This window comes from Rattus rattus, chromosome 2, assembly GCF_011064425.1.
Source record: "Rattus rattus isolate New Zealand chromosome 2, Rrattus_CSIRO_v1, whole genome shotgun sequence".
Lineage (NCBI taxonomy): Eukaryota > Metazoa > Chordata > Mammalia > Rodentia > Muridae > Rattus > Rattus rattus.
In genome coordinates, this window is record NC_046155.1 from 97,246,476 (window position 1) to 97,273,124 (window position 26,649).

General features: G+C 43.9%; 1 protein-coding gene across 1 annotated transcript in view; it reads right to left on the reverse strand.

Annotated features, from left to right (window-relative positions):
* Positions 1–26,649, reverse strand: part of Uvrag (UV radiation resistance associated) — a 257,601-nt gene that overhangs the window by 86,462 nt on the left and 144,490 nt on the right. Inside the window, exons 9-12 of the mRNA XM_032893006.1 lie at positions 20,735–20,819; positions 18,564–18,651; positions 17,066–17,126; positions 8,797–8,962 (exon numbers count right to left, since the gene is read on the reverse strand). Of these exons, the coding sequence (XP_032748897.1) occupies positions 8,797–8,962; positions 17,066–17,126; positions 18,564–18,651; positions 20,735–20,819 (400 nt within the window). The remainder of the gene's footprint in view (positions 1–8,796; positions 8,963–17,065; positions 17,127–18,563; positions 18,652–20,734; positions 20,820–26,649) is intronic.

Here is a 26,649-nt window from a genome sequence, read left to right on the forward strand (position 1 = left end):
TACGTCACATGCAACAGCCTGCAGAGGCACACAACCAGACAGGGCAGCGGCTGAGAGAATCCAGGCCTCTGGTGCATTAACTACAATCTGTCCAGTGAGTCATTCATCTCTTATTTTCCATCTCCCATGAAGGCCTCATTCCATTTAATGCTCCGGAAAGGTACATACCAAACCAAAAACTCAGGAGAGAAGCAAAGCGTGTCTAACCTGCTCTCTGTTTCTGGGATAGAATAACTATCAACTGACAGGTTGACTCAATCATAAGCATAATCAATAAATTTATCTCTACTTATATATTTCTACTTCATGCTATTCCAAAAAGGAACTGAAGGATTTCTAGAATTTCATAAAATCAGCCTGAATGTTTAATAGTTTCCCAAATGTAAAACATTGATTCTGAAATGCACCGTTAATGCCAGGATGACTGCATACTACAACATACTAATAATTACAAGATGCACTTCACCTTCACTGATGTTAAAATGTCAAAATACATACATTTAGTCAGCAAGACACAATGGGTTTCAGAAAAAAGGCAAAGCGGTAGAAAACAAAATGATTTATTCTTGACAAACTAAAGCTGTAATCAGTCAGCCGAAGCCTAGGCAGCCGGCACGCACTCTTGAACTGCTCATATATTCAGCCGACTTCACAAATTATAAAGTTGATCTAAAGAATACTTAACATTCTAAGAGACAGCCCTTCTTCTAGCTTCTAAAACAATTTCCCATATAACTCACATCTAAAGTCAGATTATTATGTAGCAACCTGATAACCTGGAGGGACATTTACTCCTGAAAACATGGAACACAAGAGCTAAGAGGGTAGAGGAGGTCACCTTCAGGGAGTGAGGACTGTGAGGCGGCTTGGCATGTAGACTTGCCCACTGCTAAACCCAGACCAGAAGCTGACCCAGGACCCTGCAGGACAGAACCAACTCCCACACTGTTCTCTGACCTTCGCATGTATATCATGGCATGCAGGCTTGTGTGTTAGGTGTAACTTCCCACACACGCAGGCTACACAGACATGTGCTTGTGCACAAACACATACATACATACATACATACATACATACATACATACATACATACATACATACATAAATGTAGAAAAATTAAGATCTGAAGGTACTCTTTTCCCCAGTACTTGTCTGGCTGTGGCTGTCTCTCCTGTTTAATACCATGCAGAGTCCTTTCATCTCTTACAGGTGACATTTTTCATCACTAACTGAACAATGTCAGAGAAAACAGTGGAGATGATCACTCTAAGGGCCTGATCCTCTAGAAATGTAAAAAAAAAAAAAAAAAAATCTGGGAAATAGTCAAAGGTTTCCATCAGCCAACTGAGCATTGCCATCAGGTCAAGAAGGAAATGTGAGGAGAGCTCCAGTGCCCTGGATCTGATCTCTCCAGCTCAGCTCAGCACCTGGAGACAGCAGCCTGCACTCCCAGTGTGAGCTTGTGGTTGCTTCTTAAGGGAGCAAAGCAGATCTCACCCTACAAAAGCGTAACCATTGCAACTTGTCTAGTGGCTGCCTGTAGGATGAAGACCCTATGAGAACTCAGTGCTGGAGAGCAGTTAACACTGGTTAAGTTGTGAGGCAAGCAAACTGTGCACTGCCACTTGAGGAAAAAACCTGGGTGACTTTCCGGTCATCTGATGCATCGGAGTGTCTCGGTGTCCGGAGGCCCAGTGCACAAGTGGCAACTGCTGTATAAGATGAAATATGTGAGGACATAAAGTTCTTCTGTGTCCCAGGCTGGCCGCAAACTCTGGTTAGCCAATGATGAGCCTGAACTTCTGATACTCTGACCTGTGCCTTCTGGACTGAGGGTCTTCAAAAACAAAACAAAACAAAACAAAACAAAACAAAACAAAACAAAACAAAACAAAGACTAACAGGGTCAAAATGAAAAAGAGGAGGCCAAAGAGATGCCTTGGGGAATAAGGGCACATGCTCACAAGCCTGACAACCTGAGTTCCATCCCTGGGACTCCAACCTCCCAAGATAAAAGGAAAGAATTGAAATATTTAAAAAAAAAATGTCCTTTGGGGGGTTGGGGATTTAGCTCAGTGGTAGAGCACTTTCCTAGCAAGCGCAAGGCCCTGGGTTCGGTCCCCAGCTCCGAAAAAAAGAAAAAAGAAAAAAAATTGTCCTTTGGGGGCTGGAGAGATGGCTCAGTGGTTAAGAGCACTGGCTGCTCTTCCAGAGGTCCTGAGTTCAACTCTTAGCACCCACATGAAAGCTTGAAACTCTCTGTAACTTCAGTCCAAGGGGACCAGACACGGTCTTCTGGCCTCCCCCACTACTGCATGTACATGCTACACAGACATAAAGATTTTTTAAAAATTAAAATTTCCTTTGATGTTCACATGCATGCCATGGCATTTGCCCCAGTGCCCACAAAAATAAATGTCATTAAAAACTGGAAAAATATTCTGGATAGATAATAACTAAAAGAGAACTAAGAGTTATTGAATTAAGGACAAAAAAAATGATCTCTGAGTAAAATAATGTTCTAAGTGAGGAGACAGGTCATTATATACTAGTAAGAGTTAATCCACAGAGGTGAATACACCTGAATACATGCAGTGTACTGCAGCAATCCAAGACGCATGAAGCAAGGACATCGGAACTGAGAAGAGATGAAGACAGTTGTTCTTTAAAGATGAAGACAGTCGTTCTTTAAAGGTCTCAGTAACGTCCAGGGCATCCAGACACAAGGTGACTGACTAATCATACAGTGGTTGGGATGACACTGTTGCAATCAGACTCAACAGATGCTCGCTGACCTTCGCATGTACACCACATGCACACGTGTGCACACACACACGTGGAAGTAAGGCATTTGAAAGCATGCTCTTCTTCAAAACATGTGAGGTATTCTCCAAAATAGCTCACAAAATAAATATCAATTTAAGAACTTATAGAAATAGCTGGTTGCAATGGGATAAAACAGTTATGGAAGGAAAACTGAAAAATTCTAAAATAGATACATAAAGTCATATGGCATGTTTTAACCAATGAACTAGTGAAAAAAATCACAGGGAAATCAGAAAATACAGAGACAAATGAAACAAAACACAGAATTCAAAAATAGATGTGGAAATTTATAGATGCCAATACTGTCATTAAAATATCTCAATGTAACTTTATATCATAAAAACTGGAAAAAGATGAGAAAACAACAATAATACACCTAACAAATAAGGATATTATAAAGACTGCAGTTTACAAAGTTAAGTACACAAAATCAATAGAATCAGTGAAGCTAACAGATATTTCTTTAAAAAATCTGACTACATTGACAAACCTTTAAGCTATGGCAAATCAGTAAAACCAGATACAAAGATACACCAGATACCGGAGGCAACAGCAGAGACCTGACAGAAAGACTGATTACCAGCAAACAGTACAGGAGTTAATTGCAGCAGCAAGCCAGACCACCTGGACGGCCCAGGCCGACACCTAGAAACACAGCTGAGCGATGCAGAAACACTGGGGCAGCAGCAGGACGAGAAAAAACATCTGGGACCTGGAGACGTCTCTAGACAAAAGTCCCAGGCTAGATGCTTCGCTGGTGAATTCAAACACATATTAAAGGAAGGGTTAACAGGATCCCTTACACTCTCCTAAAGGCTTGACCGTGAGTGAGGATCAATCCCTTTCTCATTAGGAGGTCAGGCTGCCCTGGTCCAGACACACATGACAAACAGAAAACGACAGCCTTACAGGTACAGGTGTAAAAACCGTCCACAAAGTTCAGCACTGTGAACCCTGTGAACAGGATTATAGACCACGCCAACTGGGGCTTACAGCACGGGGAGAACAGAGAGCATGCAGCCCTCCATCATTCCACTTGATGAGATCTACTGTCCCTTCACTGCAGAGACACTGGGAGAACAAAGAACTTTCTGAGCACAGCAGAGACCCTCCTGAAGTGGCAGAGTCCTCCAGGGCAGAGGGCCAGGAGCTTTCTCTGAGCGTGAAGAGACAGACGCCCACTCTCCCCACGTTACTCAGTGATGTGCTGGATGTTCAAGCAGCAGTGATTCACTAAGACAACCAAGACAAAGCGAAACACATCCAGGTCAGAAGGAATTCAAACTTTTTCTGCTCAAGACAACATGGACCAATATACAGAAAATTCAAACACTCTGTGAGAGAAACAACAAGAATAAAATGTACAGAAATTGGACCAAGGGCATGCAAGACTTGTATATTGAAAAGTATAAAACACTGCCAAGAGGAACAGAAAAGGACCTAAACAAAAACAAGGTGTTACTAATAATTATCAACAAGATGCCAATACTTATTAATTAGTTGGCAATATAATCACCTTCAAAATCATTCAGAGTTGGCAAACCTGATCCTTCAATTCCTAAGGAATTGCAAAGGACCCCAAATAGTCAAAACAGTACTGCAAAGGAACAAATTTAGAGTTCCTTCCCTTCAAAATTGCAAACATTATTATGGTTCTGGCTTTAAAGCATACACATAGACCACTGGAAGAGAAATAAGAGTCTAGAAATAATCCATGACCAATTAATTTTTTTGCAACAAGGATGCCAAGGCCATTCAAGGGAGAAAGAAGAGCCTTTTAACAGACTGTAAATAATAAAAAACTAATAATTTAAAATGGAACAAATAGCTACCTTTAAGATTAAAATTAGAACTGACAGTGGTGGTGCACATCTTTGATCCTGGTGCTTGGGAGGCAGAGGCAGGGGGATCTCTGCATTCAAGGCCAGCCTTGCCTACAGACCAAGTTCCAGGATAGCCAGAGCTACACAGAAAAATCCTGTCCAAGAAAACAAAACAGAACAAACCAATAGTAAAGAAAATGACAAAGCCAGTAAGGGGAGCATATGGATAAACCTTTGACCTTGGACTGAGCAGTGGGTTTTAGATGTGACAATTAAAGCACCAAACAACAGAAACACTCAACTTTATCAGAATTAAAGACATTTTATGCACCAGGAGCACCAAGGAGGCTATGAAGGAACTCTTTTAATTGCTTCTTCCTCTTTACCCATCGATGTGAAATTTCCATGCTAACATTACAGGGATGGTTAAACAAGCACTGCCTAATTATGGAGAGATGGGCTTAAGAGCAGATTATCAGACACGTGTCCTTACACCCCCAAGAAAGAGGACACTGCACACTATGGCTAGGGGTTTCACTCAGAAAGAAGAGCAAACAATCAGAATGTTGGGGTATGAAAACACCAAAATGTAAGCCCAACTCAATAGTATTGGCAGGTAGAACCTCTTCTTGAAGGAGGTGTGGTGGGGTCATAAGGACTCTGTTGTCATGAATGGATTAAAGATATGGCAAAAGGACTTGACAAGAGGAATTCAATTTTCACATGCTTTCCATCCCTCCTCCTCCTCCTCCATGAGAACATAGCTTCCTCCTAACTAGAAGAGGCAGCAATAGGGATGGAACTGGCCTCAGTGAACAGAGAAAAGGTCAGGACCATGACCCACCGTGACCTGAGCTTCCCAGCCTCTGCAGCTGGGAAGAAATGAAATGGAAAATGGAAAAAAGGTCTTGTTTATAAATCTCCCACTACATCGCACACACACACACACACACACACACACACACACACACACACACACACACACACACACACGTGCGCGCGCGCGCGCGCGCGCGCACCTACTGCTATAAAATAGCACAGACTATGGGGTCTGTTTAGACAGACAAAGATTGTCATATCAAAAGATGGAGGTGAACCCTGGCTCCAGAAGTAGGATGTGATTGGTCCCTTCAGTGACTCCTTAGCAGGTAGGAACTGACAATTGGGGCCCACTGGAAGCCCCTCTGCTCTGACAACACACCATGGCATATAATAGTTTTTATTTTTTTACTTTAAATTGTAACAATGCATAGAATGAGAGAAAATGCTTGCAAACTACTTACCTGATAAGGGTCTACTTTCCAGAATACATAAATAAGTTTTACAACCTAACAAGAGTCAACTACCCAATTAGAAAATGGTCAATAGATAAGAAGAGACATTTCATCAAATAAAATATACAAATGGTCCCTAAGCATAAGAAAAAAAGCACCATTCAGTAAGGGAACAGCAAAGCAAGCCCACAGAGGGTACACTTCACATCTGGGAGTGTAGACGGGCAGGGCTGCTGTGGACAGCCACTGGGGCTTCCTCCCAGAGTTAAGCAGACTTACTGTATGACTCAGCAACTTCACAGAGGTGAAGGAAAGAACCAAAAATGGGCGTTCAAACAACCATGAGTAAACATTCAAAGCGACAGTACTCATGAGAGCCACAGGCAGAAATGACCCAGATGTCCATCAAGAGGTGAAGGAAGAAACAAGATGTGGTGGTGCACACACTTGCTGGAAAGTTATTGGGCCATAAAAATGAATGACGTTCAGCTCCGCTTCGGCATGGACACATTGAAAACATTATGCAAACCGAAAGAAGCCAGGAAGAAAAAGGTCACATATTGTATGGTTCCACTTATATAAAATATCCAAAATAGGAGAATTCATAGAGACAGAAACAGATTGATGGTTGCCAGGGACTGAGGAGGAGCAGGGGTTGGGGAGTAGCTGTTTAATGGGTGCAGGCTTTGCTTTGGGCTTCAGAACTGTAGGCGTGCTAGCTGCACAACACTGAGAGTGGACTAAATGCCGCCGAGCACTTAAAATCTTCAATTTTGAGTTACATAAATTTCAAATGGATTTAAAAAAAAAATCCAAGAAGAAAACCACCTCATGTTCCCTTTGTCAAATATATTACAGGCTCTCACTCAACTTCTTATGGTTTTAAACTGAAAAGCATACTTGGGCTCCAATCAATCACAGCTCTGGAAAAGGTACTGAGCTAACTTATTCACATGCTCCTTAGCTGAAAGCCTTTCTTCCTCCAGACATACAATCATCCCTTAATATCTGAGGAAGAATGAGTCCCACCCTCTTTCATGGATGCCAGAACCCATGGTTCTCAAATCCCTTCTAAATGTCATGGTGTGTGCACATGGCCGATACACATTTATGGTATGCTTTAACATATCTTTACGTTGCTGCTGATCCTAGTACCTGATGACTGCCACAAGACCCAGCCACTGCACTGGTAGGGATACACACAACAGAACAGGGCGGCTACTCAAGACACCTGTAAGTGACTAGTTATGGAAACACTATTTATTAGAGTTAAATAACTGACGATGATGTGGGGGTTGGAGAGATGGCCTAGCAGTTAAGGGCATATACTGATTCTGCAGAGGTCCTGACTTCGGTCCCCAGTACCTACATCGAGCAGCTCAGGGCTGCCTGCAACACCAGCTCTAGTATATCTGATGACTTCTTTTGACCTCCTGTATGTACAACACCCCCTCCACACACATATACACCAAATTAAGAATTTTTAAAAAATCTTTACAAGTTTTACTGTACTGTTAGAGTATAACTATACATGTTCAGTATGGATACAACTGCCCCTTGGCACTTGTAATCAAATGTTGGCTAGTCCACTGATGCAGAATTCATAAGTACAGGTGGAACACATGGATACTGGGGGCTGACCAAGCTGCTAGGATCCCTCCTCTCTGCACAGCTCACTTTACCTCTGAAGGCAGTGATGCTAAACTGCTTCCAAGCTCCCAGAATACATGGTAACATCTAACTTCTCATGCCACGGAAGAAACAAGATTTCCTAAGTAGGACAGTGGTTCTCAACCACATTATACATCAGAACCACTAAAGAGGCTTTAAATATTACTCAGATCACTGATGGAGTCAGGGTCTCTGTGGAGAGGGTCAGGAATCTAGGAGTCAAAAACTCAGATTTTAAGGCTCTCAAGATGACTTTAATGTGAAGCCAGAATTGAGAATAATTCATCTAGAATATTCCAAATCCTCATTCCTTGTGTGGCCACTGGCGCCTTATCTTACTCCTGCACCCCCTCCCCTTTTCGGTAATGACCCACCTCCCGGGTGCTGAGGCTGCTGGGATTATAGGTCACACACCAGCCATACCCTGGTGCTTTCTAAATGTGTCTTTCCAGAAATTAAGGCACTTGGTTAGAATTTCCAAAGTATTAGTTTAAAGTTGTCTGCATGGTCTCCTCACTTTCTGATGCCTGTATTGCATGTGTGGCATTTCTCCTTTTTTCATTCCTCAGTCTGTTAGTCTATTGTCTTGTTTTTCTTTCTAAATTTCCCTTTACAGGGCCTTGTACACTGGTCAGTTGTTTCAAAGACCAGGACTTCTGCCTGTCCTCCGCTGCCATTCCACTGCACAGCCATGTGGCTGTCCTGTGGCACCCCACTGTGCAGAGCCCTGGCTGGTCCCCACTCTGACTTCACTATTTCCTTCCATTGATTTTCCAAGTTCTGCTCACTGTTCTTCAGCTGCGTCTCTCTGAGACTTAGAAAAGTTACTTTCCAACACCTTGTACTTAGAGTGTAAAGTGTCCTGAGCCCAGATACAGCTATGTCCACAAGCTCTGAGTGCTACATTCTCCCTCTCAGTTTCGGTTGCTTACTTTCTTCATGGTATTTTCTTTGAGCTGTAGGCTATCAAGTTTATTACAGCACTGAGGATCAGAGCAAAGCCTCAGCAGACACGCCATGTACTTCACCCCGCGTAGTTTGTTTGTTTCTGACAGTCTTGCCGTGTAGGGAGGTCCACTTCACAAAGGTCACAGGCCATACAGAAACTGTCGTCCATTGGACGACACTTCATATTTCTGGTACACTTAGCATTTCGTCCATGTTTCCAATCAGCTTATATCACACAAACAAAAAACACTTACTCTCTCTCCTTTTCTGTCAGCTTGTCGTTGATGTTATCTTTGATGGTTGATCTGGACCCCTTATGAATTATGGGATATCTGAGGGGTACTTGTAGGAAGAAGGAGATCATGGAGACCAAATGTGCAGTGTAACCAAGGGCAACGGCAATGCTTCCATCATCTTTTGCTGTAAATTAGAAAACAGAGGAAAAGAATACAGCCATTTACCTTACAAATGTAGCTCTGAGGAGGTGTTATACAAATGTGGTAAGTAAAATATTAATTATGTTAGTTCATGAAATATAAAGACATTAATAAGGCTTGAAACTGCACCTACTAACTATATGCAGAGCTATCTCCCAGTGAGTAGTATGCTGGGTCAACATGTGACAGACATCTTATGAGGAACTCTCAGTGTGCCTGAATAGCCCTTACTTTCTTTCATATCCTTTTAAAGTGAGAAATTAATACTTGAGTCCATGTGATCAGTCAGAGGTTCTACTGTAACAGAGTCCAATGCTGTACAAGATCATGCATTCTGAAGTGCAGCAAAAGCCCATGCCACCTCCTCAGTGTGCTTCAGATATGCTAAGGCCAATTTGCACAAAGAAGCCTGGGAAATTTGAGATGAGAGAAAGGGAAACTAGGCTCCACAGTGAAGTGAATGTCTCGAACTGTATTGTTCATACCCCAACCTTGTCATATAACTTATGTGGAAGTAACAGGAGGGGAAAACGCATGTGTCGTATAAACATAAACTTCTGGCTTTAAAGAGCTACAACCAATTATATTCTAAAATCTCACTTCATATTTCTGCCCCTACCTATAGGTCATAAATGATTATTCAAGTGCTCAGAGCTCGAGCGATGCAATGGGAGGATTCAAATGTCCCGTCTAGCATACAGTGTTCCTCACATACCTTAAAAGGCTCACACATGTGCTAAGATTTAACAGAGAGCCTGGGATACCCAGCCATGGAGAAAGGCTCTAAGTGATGACAGTGACTGCGCTATTGCCTGACTCCTAGGGACACCTTCAACTTCAATTATTAATCCGTTTTTCATATTGTTCCATTTATGGTTTCAGTATCTATGTAACTAGCTTTTTGTGGCAGGAATGTACCCCACCACCCTTCCTCAGCGAACTAAGTCCCTGCCCTTCACTACACATAGCTCTCTGCTTCTCTTTGATCGTCCTATAAAGCAAATACTATTTACTGCTACTCATTTCATTCATTCATCAACAAATACTAAACTGGAAACACTCTCCTTTAGAATTGTCTCATCCATTTTACAGATTAAAATAAAAACAAAACGAAAACTAAGGCTCAAAGAGACTAAAGAACTGTCCACCGTAACAGCTGGTAAGTGGGCCTGACACCTAGCCCTCTTACACACTCTCCCACACTATCACAGAACCTTGTTAAAAAAACAAAACAAAAGACGGTATCTACTCATTTAACTTGGAGTTCTAGAATGTAGTCAGCACTTGAATGCACCATCCCAGTGACTTCACAGTTTTGTACTAAAGGAAAAGTGCATGTGAAAAGTCTGATCAGGGGCTGGAGAGCTGGCTCAGTGGTTAAGGTCTGTGACGGGGGCTGAAGAGACCGCTCAGTGGTTAAGGTCTGGGATGGGGGCTGGAGAGAAAGCTCAGTGGTTAAGGGGGCTGGAAAGACAGCTCAGTGTTAAGCAAGGGCATGTGCTGCTCTGACAGAGGACCTGGATTAAGTTCCTAGCACCCATATCAGGTGGCTCACAACCACAAGTAACTCCAGCTCCAGGAGGATCCAATGCTTTTGGCCTCCTTGGATATCTGCACATAATGTACATATCTACACACACACACACACACACACACACACACACACACACACACACACACACACACACACACACACACGCTGGAAATTAACCTTAGGTGTCATCTCTCAGGAGCTGTCTATGTTGTTTAGGTGGCTCATTGATCTGGCTGAGCTAACTTGAGTCTCAGGGATCCAACTCCCCACACTGGGGTCACAGGCAGGCACCACTACATGTGGCTTTTTACACGGGTGCTGGAGCTTAGACTCAGGTCCCCATGCTCATATGACAAGCACTTTGCCAATGGGGGGGGGTTTCTAGTCACAAAAGTATTTTAAATTATGAATTCTCTCATAAGAGAAATCTTAGATATCATGGCGTGTAATACCATCGATCCTCGATGGCACAGATGAGGTCCAGGTGGGACAGCTGCTCCAAATCATATTGGTGAAAACCATCAGCAGTGGAATGAGAGGGAAAACTGCTTCTGGGTCTTAAAATATGCTGTTCCCCAAGTATCTAAGTCTGGGGTCACTGCTAAGACTGGGAGAGTCTTCAGTGGAGAACTCAGCCTTCTACTTTCTAGAATAAGCAGAGCCACCAAACTAAAAACACTCCTCAGGGCTAAAGGACTTGTGTTGAAAGAGGAGGAGGAGGAGGACTTAATGGGGCTCACGCTGGCAGCATCTATTGGCACTCCCTGCTATGGACCTAACATTCAGCTTCTCAGGAAGCAACAAAAAGCCTTTTGATGAGCCTTCCAGAAAGTTAAATACAAACCACTAGCGGTTAACACCTAAGCATCTGCATGCTGCTCAAATTACTAAGAGGATAACAGTAAGAAAACCTACATTTGCATGTTTTCAGACTACATACACATTTTTATTAAAAGAACAAAGACCTGATCTCACATCACCTCCCCAGTGAGCAAAACCAATTCTGCTTAAATGTAAACACTAAAAGGGCATCTTGAAGAGAGGTGTATGCACAGAAATGAAGAATCAAAGGAAACAGTGGACAATAGAGTTAAGTAATACTGGAAATGAACTTTAAGTTCAGGCTGTTCACAGCCACCGCTGTAGCCACAAGACTCCCTGTTCTACCTATTAAACAGCCTACGATGCTTCCCGTTTCAGGCTGGAGTGCTCCACCAGCCTCCCAGTTAAACACTGTGGTGTTGGATTTCCAATATTGAAGCTTTATATTAAAAAGCATTTTAAAAGGATCACGCGTGGAGCCTTACAGGGCCCAGGGGTATTTCAATACCCTCAAAAGGAAAACCACCTCCTGGTAGGGAAGTCACTTTCATCACCCCAAGACCACTGAGCCTCCAATGGGAAAATGTGAGCTCATGTGGTTAATTACGGCGATTGCAGGCCATGCAACCTCAGATGTCACAGTCTGTTGCCAATCATTTTAGCTGAAAACCAAAAGGTTTAAGGTTCCCAGCATTCTGAGATCTAAAAGATGTTTTACCTGACAAAGCCAAAACACGGCCCTCTGAGATGTGCTTTTCCAGCAAGCATTAACGACGTCCGTCACACCTAACACAGAGCAGAGGTGTGGGTTTCCTAGGCTGCTCTTGGGAGTAGAAAGGTCACAAATGATACTTCTGCTGGTGGGAAGTTGGAGGGAGGGAGGGAGGGAGGGAGGAAGGTTGGGAGCAAAGGAATGAACTGTATGTAAGACTTGGGTATGTGAAATGATACTAATTCAACAGTGTTCGAAGGGTTTGAAAACAAAACAAAAGGCCTCAAGTTCCTTTAGAATAGGTATTTATGATGATTTTAAGATAGAGCTTTTGTGTAATCTTTATGATAAAAATTTGCACAAACACACAACAGCTACATAAACACTGTAAATCAGCTCAGCAGTCCTTCAGTCCTAAGGTGGACAAACTTCACAGGCAATGCATCTGAGCAGTGAATGACCTCACAGCTCTTACCATCCCGCCTTCCCGGTCCCCGAGGCAGCTCATCTGTTAAGGGACCGAGCACCCTCTGATCCAGACAGGACAAAATAGTTAAGACTCTAATCAGTGCTACAGCAGTTATGGAGTCATTCCATGTCCTCAGTGAAACACTGTTTGACATATGGACTCTCCTTCCCAAGAAATCATGCCTGCATGAAGGGACACAGACACAGAGGACACCTGGGCCTCATTACCACAAAGACTCTCATGTTATGGATTACTTAAAAACACACAAGCACAAACATTGGGTTTTTTCTTTTCTTTTCATTTCTCTTTTTTAAACTAAATATCTCAGTCAATGGGACTCAGATGAACGCCCCTCTCTGGACCCCTTCCTCACATTGTGCCCAGCTCTCTCTGGCACACTCTAACAACAACTTACTCATTCAGAAAAGCAAAATAAATACAAGGCCCCTGGTGGAGCTTCCCAAACATCACTGACCCATGCAGTGTTAATCCCTATATAGCAAAGGCTTATGGACATCATGAGAAAACGCAATGGAAGCTCCTTTCCTAGAACCTCTCCCAGAATGCACTGCTACAGCACACTAAAAGTTCTTGGCCGCTCAGGAGGTCATTATTTAAAGACAAGAAAGCTGCATCAGCACAGGGATAAGGAAGCCCTTAGACTCTGGTGCATCACTGGGGACATTAAGGGAGCCCTTGGACTCTGGTGCATCTGGGGACATTAAGGAAGCCCATCATTGGGGACATTAAGGGAGCCCTTGGACTCTGGTGCATCATTGGGGACATTAAGGGAGCCCTTGGACTCTGGTGCATCACTGGGGACATTAAGGGAGCCCTTGGACTCTGGTGCATCACTGGGGACATTAAGGGAGCCCTTGGACTCTGGTGCATCATTGGGGACATTAAGGGAGCCCTTGGACTCTGGTGCATCACTGGGGACATTAAGGGAGCCCTTGGACTCTGGTGCATCATTGGGGGGCATCACTGGGGACATTAAGGGAGCCCTTGGACTCTGGTGCATCATTGGGGACATTAAGGGAGCCCTTGGACTCTGGTGCATCACTGGGGACATTAAGGGAGCCCTTGGACTCTGGTGCATCACTGGGGACATTAAGGGAGCCCTTGGACTCTGGTGCATCACTGGGGACATTAAGGGAGCCCTTGGACTCTGGTACATCATTGGGGACATTAAGGGAGCCCTTGGACTCTGGTACATCATTGGGGACATTAAGCTTTGCCACCAGTTAAGGTGAGTCCTTGGATGGAAAAATGTTTAAATTTTTCAAAGCCTCAATTTTATTTTATTTTCCTCTCCTCCCTCCCTCTTTTTCCCTCATCTCTTTCTATCTCTTTTTAAAGTGGAAACAACAAAACAAGATAATTCTCTATCCATAGTAGGAATTCTCACAGAACTAAAGTAACAGCATAACATCAGACACTACTCTTGCAATTTTTGAAACAACTCTCATGTAGTGGAAGCTGGCACTGAACTCCTGAGCGTCCTGCTTCCAGGGGCTGGAATTACAGGCACTCATCAATATCTGGTTGATGTTACTGGCTTTCTACTCACTCAACTTAAATCACCCTCTTACACTTCTTTCAAACATTCTCTGGTTCTAAGAAGTGGTTTTCTTGATAGCCTCTTAAAGAGAATTATTCTGACTTTTTTGAGCCTCTAACATAGTATGTATTCAATAACCAATTTCTTGCCTGGCTTAATTACGTATCTGTTGCCCACAACAGAACTACAATCTCCCCAAGGGCAGATCAATGCCTTAATCCTCCGTATCCTTCAGCACCTGACAATGTAGATAACAAACAGGAAATCTGTCTTGTTACACTATATGTGTCTTGTAGAATATGAACACAATATAGCGGATATCCTTCTCAAAACTTCTGACTCTAGGGTTCTCAGGGAGTGGACTGAACAGAACCTTGGACTAAAATTAAATGTTCGTTTCATTTTATCTCCCATCACACTCTTCGGTGACTTCACTGCAGGGCTCTGTGCATTTTTAAAGGACTGAAGAATGTATTCAGCTTCCCTAAGCATTCTAAGTGTAGACAGAGATGGAAGCCATGAGAAACAAGGCACTTCAAAGAAAACCAAAATAGAACCAGAAACCTTGTGGACAGACCAGGGTAACAGGCTGCCACAAACACTATTCCTGCTCCCACCAGGCCATTCCCTATTTAGCAGCCAAAGGGACGATAGCACAGCTCAGCCCATGCCTCAGCTCCTCTGAAGCTCTTTAGGCACTGGCCACTTACTGAGAATGAACCAGAAACCCCTTCCAGCAGCCTCAAGGCCTGCTGACCACTCTGCTTCCTCTCTGACCCTCTCTTCCCTTGATGTTTACTGTATTCCAATCACATAGATCTGATCTTCTTCTGTCTCCTTCCCTCCTCTCCCTTTTGCAAGTAATTCCACTTTTGTTTCCTGAGAAAAGGACTGCCCAGTAGACAGGAGGCACAGTTGGCTCTCCCACACTCATACCCTTGGGGTGGCTTGCCTTCAACCCCCACATTCAGGATCAGTTCTACTGTGCTGCAGCAGGTGAGGGACAGGGCCAGCTTTCCTGCTTTCCTGACTCCAGGGCCAGCTTTCCCACCTGCCATAGGTGACAAAGGGCGAGGGGAGGGGAGGGCACAGACAAATTGCAGGGTCAGCAGTCCCTCTCTCAACCCCCTGCAGCTGACTTACCAGCACCCCCACCATTAGGATCAGCTCTGTGCTGCCCAGAGAAGTGCAAGGCCTGCTCCCCACTCTGATGACTATGGGCCAGCTCTCCTGCCTGTCATAGGTGGCAAGGGGTGTCGGGGGATCTCTCCCTTGCACATGCCACTGCAGGGCAGACAAGTTTCAGGGCCAGCTCTCCCATGTTCATGCCCTCAGGGTTGGCTCACTGGTGTCCCAGCCACTAGGGTCAGCTCTGCTGTGCTGCTCAGGCGAGGTAAAGGGCCTGCTCTCTCAAGTGCTATAACTGGTGAGGGCAAGGGCCAGTTCTCCTGCTCTCATGACCCCAGGGTCAGGTCTCCCAACTGCTGTAGGTAGCGGAGGCAGGCAGGGAGGAGGGTATCTCTCCCTTGTCCACAGCACTATTTCGGAGACAGGTGGTAGGGACAGCTTTCCCAAGCTGAAATCCTCAGGATCAGCTTACCCTCAAGTCCTCCAAAGTGTGGGAACTGTTTTCGAGAGCAGTTGGCAAATAAAATTTTAATGATAATTTTAATTTATGTATATGGGTGTTTTGCCTGCATAAGTCTGTATATCATGATCATGCCTGATGCCTATGAAGGTGCTGTATCACCTTGAACTAGAGTTACAGATGATTGTATCTTGTGGGTGCTGGGACTCAAACCCAGGTCTTCTGTAAGAGCAGTCAGTGAGTCTGGCTACTAAGGCATCTCTCCAGCCCCAGTGAATGTGAGCGAGTGAGGTAAGTAATGGACAACAGGCTTTAGGACACCACAACTTTGCATAGAATGAACATCAAGGTGCACCGTTTGACCGAAAGAGGTGTGAAGGCTCAAAGTGCATTGGGGAGCAGCCCTGCCCCACCCATTAAAGATAAATTAAAGCCTCAAGCTTTTACAGACACACGTGTGTCTCATAGCAATTACAAAGTCTGACTCGAAAATAACTCAAACATGACATGGCCTACAGATGGGCGGGCGCCTAGACCCTGAACCAAGATTCTCATGTCTTAAGCTATCATTCTCCTTATATCATGTCCCAGCTACCCATGTGCTATGCAGGCAGATGGGCCAATTAGATAAACTCCACGTGAATGTTTCTGACCGCGCAGCAATGTTCTTCAAAGGGAAATGGAAGCATATCCTGACAGATACTAATGACACCCTCTTCCTAAAGTTCTGTGGTGCACAGCTGGCTTTGCGAACACTCCACAAGAGATATCAGGGCACATGTGAACAGCATTTAGGATACAGGGGGAAGTAAGACAGTTTATTAATAATGAAAATAGTCTCCTAGACTGGGGAGGAGGCTCAAAGGGTAAAGTGCTTGGTGTACAAACATGAGGACCAGAGCTCAGAGCTTTTGTCTTTAGTGTACAGAACCTAGAAAAGATTTTAAAATACCGGAATTATTTTGAATTTGAAATCTGTAAAAGAGAGAGGCGAGAAATTAAAGCTATACTAATGGAAACAGCGAAGAATAAATCTCAAATACTTTTCAGGATGGTAACAACATGACTCTCAACAACAGATTAACGCCTGCTTTAATCCTGCTCCTAGCTCTACACAGATTTTCACAAAAACAAAGACCAAGAAGTTACCAACCTGCTGTCTGAAGTCCATTAATTTCTTTTTATTTTTTAATTACAAATACAAAGCTCAGTAATTACTTATCCCAAGATTAGGCTAAATGTTTTGTTACATTTACTACATGTACTTCTAACTGGAAATGTATAGAAATTCTAAATTCCCCTTTGGACAAAGTACTAGGTATCCATTGTCAAGATAACTCTATTCCCATACATATTATATATGCCAAATCCCTATAATTAAAAAAAAAGAAAGAAAATACCTTGGAAGTCCTCGGAATTAGGCAACTTGACACCACATACAAAATAATCCTTATGCTCATTCTGTGAATTTAACCAAAGAACAAAATTAATTCGTTGCACTAAAAAGCAAAGAAGCCTCTAAGACAAATCCAGAATCCAACAGGTCAGTGAGGGCATCTCAGATGCAGAAGAGTGGGGCTGCCCAGGCTGGTGAGGATACCTTGGGCAAGGTCATTGAGCAATTATGCTTTACAGCAGCACATGTACATCAGAGGAAACATCAGAAATGGTGAATAACTGGTGAATAAAAAGATTCAGAAGGGACCAGAAATAATCTGGCAGTAGTGGCGACTGGCACACTACTTTCCTGGATTTTGTTATTCTTGACGTTTTGATAGTATGAAACCATGTATGCATTATCCAAAGAAACGAGGATACGAAAGTAACATCATAAAACATGTTCTTGCCAGACATGGCTAAGTCTGTTGTGTATAATCCTAGCACTTGGGGCATGGCGGCAGGACTAGGAGTTCAAATTCATTCCTAACTGCATCACATGTTTGAAGAAGCTGGAGCTACACAATATCTGTCTTTAAAAAAAGAAAAAGAAACATTCTGGTTACCTCACATCCATCCCATACACAATTTAATAAGATTTTAGGAGCAAATTCAAATTCTATTGTCAGTTTACTAAATTGATAACCATTAACAAGGAAACTACCAAATTTAGTAGACTTGATTTTCTAACAATAACCTTACTCAGATTTACTTCACTATCACCTTTTATATTGATTTTAAGAAACTGCATAAAAATGTAATATCCTGACAGTTACCTCAGGAATACTTTAATGAACATAATTGGGCAAGGTCATTGAGCAATTATGCTTTAAAGCAGCACATGTACATCAGAGGAAACATCAGAAATGGTGGATAACTGGTGAATAAAAAGATTCAGAAGGAACCAGAAATAATTTGGCATTGTTTCTGATGATAAGAATCACACCATCAAGCTGACATATAAGACAATGAAACTATGGGACCTGAGACCAACTGTGTGTGTGTGTGTGTGTGTGTGTGTGTGTGCGCGCGCGTGCATGCGCGCGCAACGCTGGGAGGCATTCCTCAATATGGCTTGTCTATCTTGTTTTTGAGATAGGGTATCTCCAAAGGATTTGAAGCTCGATAATTGGGTGGACTAACTAGCCACTGTTATGAATCCTCCTGTCCCCACTTTCCCAGAACTGGGACAAGAGCGTGTCATCATGTCCAGCTTTTCACTTGGGTCTCAGGGATGGAACTTGGGTCTTTGTACTTGGATGGGGAGCACTTTGAGGGTGGAGCTCTCTTCCCAGCTCGGCCCTATTAATTCTTAATATACTTTTGAGATAGATACTAGCTCTTAAAGGTCTCCTGAATCACGAGAGAAGGAGCACACACAGTGATGACTTTCTCACTGAGGATATTTCTGGAGTTATCATCTTCCCCACCCCCCACCCCTTTCAGGAACTTAAAGCTCACCAGATCAATAGGGTAAATGTAGGACAGCTCCGAGAGTAACTGCCTGCAGCGGATGGTCAGCTGAGCGTTTGTCTTCAGAAAGAGTTCTCTAAGGAGGAAAAAAAAAGTACATTCATGGAAAAGATTGTGCTGCATGCTTTCTAACACTTACTTCTACCCAATCACACTGCAGATGATTAAATGGTCTGTAATTGGCAGAGGCAAGAGTGATAGTCATCCTGAGTCCTGACCTGTTTCCAACATTGGCAATTACGTTAACTTTATGCTGTGGGCTACTGTGTATGCCCAGCACTGTGCTAAGAACTATAAAGAATATAATAACCAAATACCCATGCCAGGAGCGCCTATCACTACATACCAGGAGCACTACAAGTGTCTGCTTAGTTATTCCAGCAACCATAGTGAGTTATCACTATACCCACTAAACACTTAATAACCAGTGACTCAGGGAGGCTGATTTGATTTATATGGCATTTCCTTCAAAAGGGGGGAGGGGAAGAAAAATAAAAGTCTCCTTTCATAGTCACACGCTATAACTGTCTCAAGAAACACTGTGCTGTGATAGCAGAAAAATAACAAAATAAGACGAACAGCTAAGCAAATCCCAAGGCGTTAGGAAGACGGAAGCTCATCTCCTGAGCAGCTTTACGGACATGGCCAACGTAAAACATCACAGAGTACGTTTCCTGCCTGTCTTAGCAGCTTAAAAACAGAAGAGATTTAGAAGAAACTAGAGGCGAGAGCAGAAAGGAAAGCCGAGGGCTGCTGCTGCAAAGGGGCCTCTATTACACTAGCAAATGTGCTAACTGCTCCGGTCTCTAATCACACAGCACCTACACCTTTGGAATTTTCTGAATAATGGGGTTATTTTTTGTTATTCTCAATAATGCCTTTGTGATGAGGGCAATGAGGTGAGTTGCAGCAGACATCCCAAGGACAGAGTGGGCCTAAGGAGTAGAGGATTGGTTTTCAGCTCTACCCACACCTCCTTCCATGAAGGGGTTACAAGGGACTGGAGAAATCTGTGTCACTTCTGGAGGACAAGGCCGGATGAGTGTCGTATTGTGAAGGTACCTAGAAGATGGCAAGCCTACCGAGGGTACAGAACCACCTCTATCTGGCAGTGTATCTGTATCCTTGACAACCCTTACCACAACCAGTAAATATCAGTGTTTCCTCAAGTTTGAGAGGCCCTCAAGTAAATTGCTGATTAATTGAGTTGAGGGAGGAGTTTGTGGGAATCATCATAGCTGGCCAGTAGGAAACCCGGGTGAGCACCTGGAGTTTATGGCTGGTATCTAACATCGCTGTCAGTCTGCAGGAACTGTCAGGAGGCATCCAGCCGGGTCAGAACTGAATTAAATCACAAGACACACAGTTCTGCTTGTGGGAAAATCAACCTGCAGTCAAAAGCATTGTCAAGTCAGCGTGATGGAGAACACAGACTTGTTGCTCCTCAAGCAGGAGGAGCACTGGACCCTTGGTGGCTGTGCCAGTGAGCTGGACAGAGACTGTGGAGCCTGGCTTCCCTACCAGCAAAGTGGAGAATAAGAGCAGATGCTCTCTGCTTTGTTCTAGGTCTATGATTCTTGAGTCCTCACTGGAAAATGCAGAAGGGAGTGAAGGTAGGGGAGGAACAGAGGTGACCAGGAATTAACGTTCGGGGAGAGAGAGGCCATTGCCATCATCTTATGCTGACAGAAAATCTAAGAAACTATAGTTGTATAATGCCAGTTTGTTGAAGGGTATCTGAAAATTAAGCAAAGAATCACCATATTAAGAAGAGGGAAATATGGTAACAAGTGGTATTCTAAGAGGAACTCTCTGATAGCAGCATTGGGGGTTGGCCGGAAAGCTGGAGAGATGGTGCTCAGAGCAATGCTCTAGGTGTTGCCGAGGTTATCAGACATGAGGTCAAGAAGCAGAAGTCTGAAGAAAGCAGGCCAACTAGCTGGAGGGAGGCATGGAAAAGGCGGGAGAGGGGACGACATAAACATCGGCCCAGGCCCAGTGCTATGGCCTGGGCGAGAGAAAGAGCGTTCATGTTTCTAGGCCCTTGCATAGTGTGAGCACACAGTGGGCACTCACAAATACCAGCCGAGTAGGTGCTGAGGTATGGGATGTAAATTAGCAGCAGCCTTTTAAAACGCTGCTTTCCCAACTTCCCTCACCTTTTGGCAGTGCACTCCTTCCTCAGCTCACTCAGCGATTCCTTCTGCAGCTGAAGCTTCGCGTGCTCCGTGGCAAACGCACTTCCTACAGGGGGAGATGGAAGGACACGGACCGATGTAATTAATACTGCAGACATGATGCTCAACCGCATCTCCACACAGAGCTCAGCCTGCTGCCTGTGACAGCGCTAGAGACTCGGCAGGCAAGGCGCATCAGGAGAGAGGGTCGAGGTGGACTAATGGGAACAAGCTGCCATTGGTTCAGCTTACATCGGTCCAGCATCCGGCAGAAGGCAAACAGCAGGACTCTCAGACTCTGCACACAGGTTTCTGGACACTGACCAAGAAACCTTTATGAGACTTCAAAATTCAGACTTCACTCCTCAAAAACTGGTTAACTTATTTTCAACCACAAACTCTACATAATATTACTGAGAATGTAAAATGTAGAAAAGGAAAATTACCTACACTCTGATGGCTATACTACAGTTCATATAACCAGTTTTATGAACTTTCATCTTGCTTGTATATATTTTAGTGAAAATCACAGGGCACAGGCAATGTGCATTCCGGTTTTTCCACATTATGTCACAAGTGTTTTTACATGGTGACAGTCTAACGTTATGGCTGTGTAAAACTCAGCTTCATAGCTGCGGCGTGTATGGCTATCACACGTCTTATCTCACAGGCTCACTCTTGACTCCTATTACAGAGCATTTAATTTCCTTTCAGTGTTTGCGTTAGTAAGCTAATGATTAATATTTGTGCTCGTATGCCTGAATCTTGTGACTACATGAACTGCATGACCCTCAGTTTTGTGATAAAAAAAATCCTTTCCATCCTCCGACTCTGAGAAAATGAGCGCTTGTGTTCTTGACAGTCCAGGCCTGACTACATCTGCAGAGGTCCTCAGGCACAGAGAAACGATGTAAGATCCCGACGTACTAGGTTTGTGGTTTTTCAAAGGATGTTGCTCCATGAACTGTGGTACAATAAGAAGAGCTGCCCTCCGCTCCTCTGCCCCTCCCACCCACCCTGGGGAGAGCAGACTCAGTTGGCCTCAATGCAGTCTGGACCTTAGTGCAAAACCCACCCCTCTGTGTGTCTTTTAATTTAACCAAGGACTTCATGCTACACAAATCCTGTGCTACAGACCCAACCCCCTAGCCCTAAGCAGTTTATACCCAAGATTTCTCTGAGCAAGTTTTTCCTCTCAACTATAAACACCAACATGTGGAAGACTAAGGAATACCACTCATCTTCTGCAGCTAAATATTCCTCCCCAATGTTCATCTTGATGATTTTATGACATTGGGGTTGGCACCCAGCACTGACGATCAGGTGGCCTAGACGTAGACTCTAGACTCTATTCATCCTCGCTCCTGCCTCCTCAGAATGGGTTTGCTTTACTGCCCATAGGACCTGCAGTGCTGCCTCCCGCCATCCTGGTGCACCACTCTTTGTACTTGGCTCTTCTGGCTCCCAGCTAGTAAGAGAATTGACCAATTAAATGACTGAGACAGGGTTTCACTGTGGAGCACTGAGCTCACAGAGCCCCTCCTCCTCTGTCTGCAGAGCGCTGGGATTAAGGCAGGCACCACCCTAACCAGCCCCAGCTTAGACATTTAATAATCTTCATCATAAGTGTCTCTTGGTTCAACTGATACACTGTACTCTTTTTCTGTTTTGAACTCTTTGCCATTTACCATTTCCTCTTGTTCAAAATAGGCTTAAATTTTCTCTTCTTCTAGTTTAAGAAAGAAATTTAGATTACTGACTGGAGACTTTTCTTTTAAATGTACATATCAAATTTCCCTCTAAGCTTTTATGTCATTTTATGTGTTCCTTTAAACTTTCATGGGGTTGGGGATTTAGCTCAGTGGTAGAGCACTTGCCTAGGAAGGCAAGGCCCTGGGTTCGATCCCCAGCTCGAAAAAAAGAACCAAAAAAAAAAAAAAAAAAAAAAACTTTCATGTTATATCTTCACTCATTTCAAAATACTTCCCAATTTGCCTTGGTATTTCTTTTTTGTGACCTGTAGCTTCTCATTTATATATTGTATAATTTCTAACTTTTTGGAAATTTCCAGATATCTTCTTTGTCAATAATTTTTAATTTATTTTAATTTTGCTGAGAGCATATTGTATGTGATTTATAATAATTTTATATTTTTGTTTTTCTAGTGACAGATAACATTTTAAAATTTCTTGGTTTATATCACTGATCCATGTATATTTAAAAAAAAACAAAAAGCCACTGTGTTCATTTGTGTTCAAGACTAACAGTCCACTGTCAAGTTGAATATCATTATGTAAATGTTTTCCTGGAGAGACATGAACAAACATCTACTTACCACAGGACAACAAAGACAGACCAAATAAAGGGGTCTACCTAAGCTAGTTTGGTGAAGCTACTGAGCTTAAGTCAGATTACTTACAAAAACGTAGGTGACTTGTGTGCGCCTGCACCGTGAAGGAAACCATCTCCCTCCTCCAACAACCATGAAAGGATTTATCCTTAGGAAGGGGCGGGGCCTCCTATGACACAGATGCTGCCTCCTGGAAGGCTTAAGCCCTCCCAAGCAGGAATGTATGGCTGGTGGGAAATCACAGGTGTTCTGATTCCACAGGGCAATGACCACATCATGCCAGAGGACAGAGTTCCACAGCAGCAATGGAAGGACTTTTATTTTCACCAGTTCTCTCTGTGTTCAAAGACGTGATTTTCACTTTTAAACTGCTGTTGTGCACTCACTCACTTGTCTTTCGGGAACACCAGGGTTTTTGTCCCCTAGGCTTGTCTCCTGTTCCTTGGACTTTTATAGGGTGTTTGGTGCTGAGGTCTATATACCTGTTGTTAGTACTGGAGGAGTGTGCTGTCATTGCAAGAACGGCCGCGCACTTCTTGAGGCCTACTCCTTCAGCTTCCTGCCTGCCCTCAGTCTCCTGTGACTATCCACACCGTCAGCTTCCTGCCTGCCCTCAGTCTCCTGTGGCTATCCAAAGGACGCTCATCCAGAAGCTTCGAGCCAGAGTGACCTGCCTTACAATTCCTATGGCTTCATGCTAGCCCGCGGCTTACTGAACTCCTTCACCCTCTTCTGCAGAGGCCCCAGCTTCTCTGTGTGCCCTCACTGGTGGTCAGCATAGCTTCCTACCTCTCTGAACACCTGGCTGTCCTGAGATCTCAGTTCTCTGACGTATGAGGAAAGGGTGTCTCCTTTTCATTGGGTTAAACATCAGATTTTTCTCTTCTGTTCTAGGCCAGTACAGGAAGTCAAATGAGAACATACCAATTTTTTAAAAAGCTTGTGTGTGTGTGTGGGGGGGGGGGCTATCCCATTTGTTCTATGTGGTCTTGTTCATGTATTTTTGCCTCAAATACTAAAATGACAATTTTTTCCTCAAGTATTTTTCCTTAAATCCCTTCGACCCCAAGAATAACCGATTGGTATGAACAACTGGTGGTTTCGTTTGAAGCCATAGAGGTTTATTTACATAACTGCCTCACTCCTGAGCTGAGTGTGAGTAGTAGGGACTGCTGACGGTGCGGCTTTCCTTCAGAGTGTATGGATGGGGTGGGGGGGGGAACTTTATCTAAAACCACTACAACTGGTGAAGAGAGCATGCTACGTGGGTATCCACCTAGCACAGGGTGTTTCCATCCTACGTACAGCCATCTTCCATCCTTCCTCTGAGTCAGTTACAGAAGTCCACAGTCACGCTCCTCTCCGCTCTACCTTTCTAGTATGCCAGATACTTCTACACATCTAAATAGCCAAATACTTAAATGGGACCAAACAAGGTCAGGGATTCATTGTGTATAGAAAGCAGTAAAAACAAACATTATCAAAAGTTAATTCAAACAAACAGAAGGAACAGATAGGCCACAGGTCACCTCCCTACTCCTTTTTTTTCTCTCTCTCTCTCTCTCTCTCTCTCTCCCTCTCCTCCCTCTCCCCTCTCCCTCTCTCCCCTCTCTATCTCATTTATTTACATCCCTCTCACTGACCCCCTTCCTGCTTACCCCTCCCACAGTCCTCCTCTGAGAGGGTGGAGGCCCTCCCTGGATATCTCCCCCCCACACCCCAGCACATCGAGTCTCTGTGCATTCTCTCCCACTGAGGCCAGACCAGGCAGCACAGCTAGAAGAACATATCCAGACAGGCAACAGCTTTTTCTTAGCTGGTTATACTTGGAACGTCTAAGTCAAAATCCCAGAGGGTTCTGTCTCCCAGGAGCCAAAGCAGCCTGCCCCCTCTTCTGGGCTGCGCTTTTTCTTTACTGCATATCTCCACTCAGTCTTACCTATGCTGTATCATTTAGAGTTGTTTGCCCCCCACTATGGATTGATCCCTTATGTCTATATCGCTACTATCAGTGGGTCTTTGGGAGAAAACAAAAAAAATATATGTATATATGCTGGATTTGCATCTCCCAACTTGCTCCAGAACTCTGCCCCTGTCTAGGCAAACGCCAGTGTTCCGCCCTGCTGAGGTGAGCCTCTGTGCAGTGGGAACACAGGAAGGCAGTATAGATTTAACAACTACAGGCCACTGTTGGCACCTGTGTATCTAACAGCTGAACAATGTCTGTCAAGAAAACAAAATACAGCTTCTTCAGGCTCTCTCTCCCCAGAGAATTTGGTCTTAGTCTAGCCATTGGCCAGAACCTGTCAAAGTTACAGTTAAAGCCAATAAATTATCATTCTGAGTTTTACATACAATGCCAGATGACCAAAGCCCAGTTTTCTTGAACTGTGAAAACTCTCTCCTTACCAAACTGCCTTTTCTGCACCAGGAATTAGGATGCTGTCCTTTTCATGGGTTAGTAGATAGTTTTTTGTATGTGTGGTTTTTTTGTTGTTGTTGTTGTTGTTTTTGCTGTCAATTTTGCAAAACTATAATTGACTGTATTTCATTGCAAATTTCACTATCTTGTACATATGAAACTGCACACTAAATTCCACCCCCTCCCCAGAACTTAGCGCTAAGAGAATGACTTCCTCTTTAAGGAACTGGGAAGTCTCCTTATTACAGGGTTAGAAAGCAATTGGCTTTCTGCTTCTATACAAAAGGTGGACAGTTGAGGGCAGGGCTCACTTTAGTTCTAAAAAACGAAAGCTTTGACTTTGGGGCTTCCAATGAATTTAGACTGTCCACCATATATATCTAGGCTAAAATATTACCTAAGCTATACCCAAGGCTAGCCAAGTCTGTACTTCATCTTCTTTTTATTGAGACAAGGTCTCAATATGTAGTCTGAAGTGGAAACTTAAGTTCTTTGGAGACTCAGTTGTGTTGGATGGTGTTTTGCTGGGGCAAGCATATAAAGGAGTGTAGTCTTGACGTGGACACAGATGAAAGGCTAAGGCAGACTCGTGAAGAACGTTTCACTGAAGCAGACACAGGTGAAAGAATGTTTTCCTAAAGCAAACATGTCAAAGGACACGTGATGAAGGACTCTTTGCTAACCACACACATGTATTGGTTAGCCTTACATTGTGTAGTTGAGCTGCATGTGTTAGGGCTCCATAGAGAGAAATGCACCAAAACTCTTCTGGTTGTGTGCTGCGGCTTCTTGCTACTTCTGAGGACTCTGGCCAGTTGACAGAGTGCTTGGCAGCTGAGGCAGACTCATGTGGAGGACATATTTGGAGGAAACATAAATAGGACCAATGGACTGTGAGAGGGGCTTGCTTGTAGAGCTATCTGGGCAATGCTTCTTGGTCTCACATCTTCATTGGTCTTCCCTTCATTGAGAAAGGCACAGCTGAGAACTTCTGGTGTCCTTGTTGGCTCTAATTCCTCCTGTTGCTAATTCGGCTGAGCCTGGCTGTCCCTGCTGGGTCGAGCCACCGCTGCTGACTCATGTTTACTATCCTGGCTCTACTGAGCTGGACTGCTGGTGTATCTG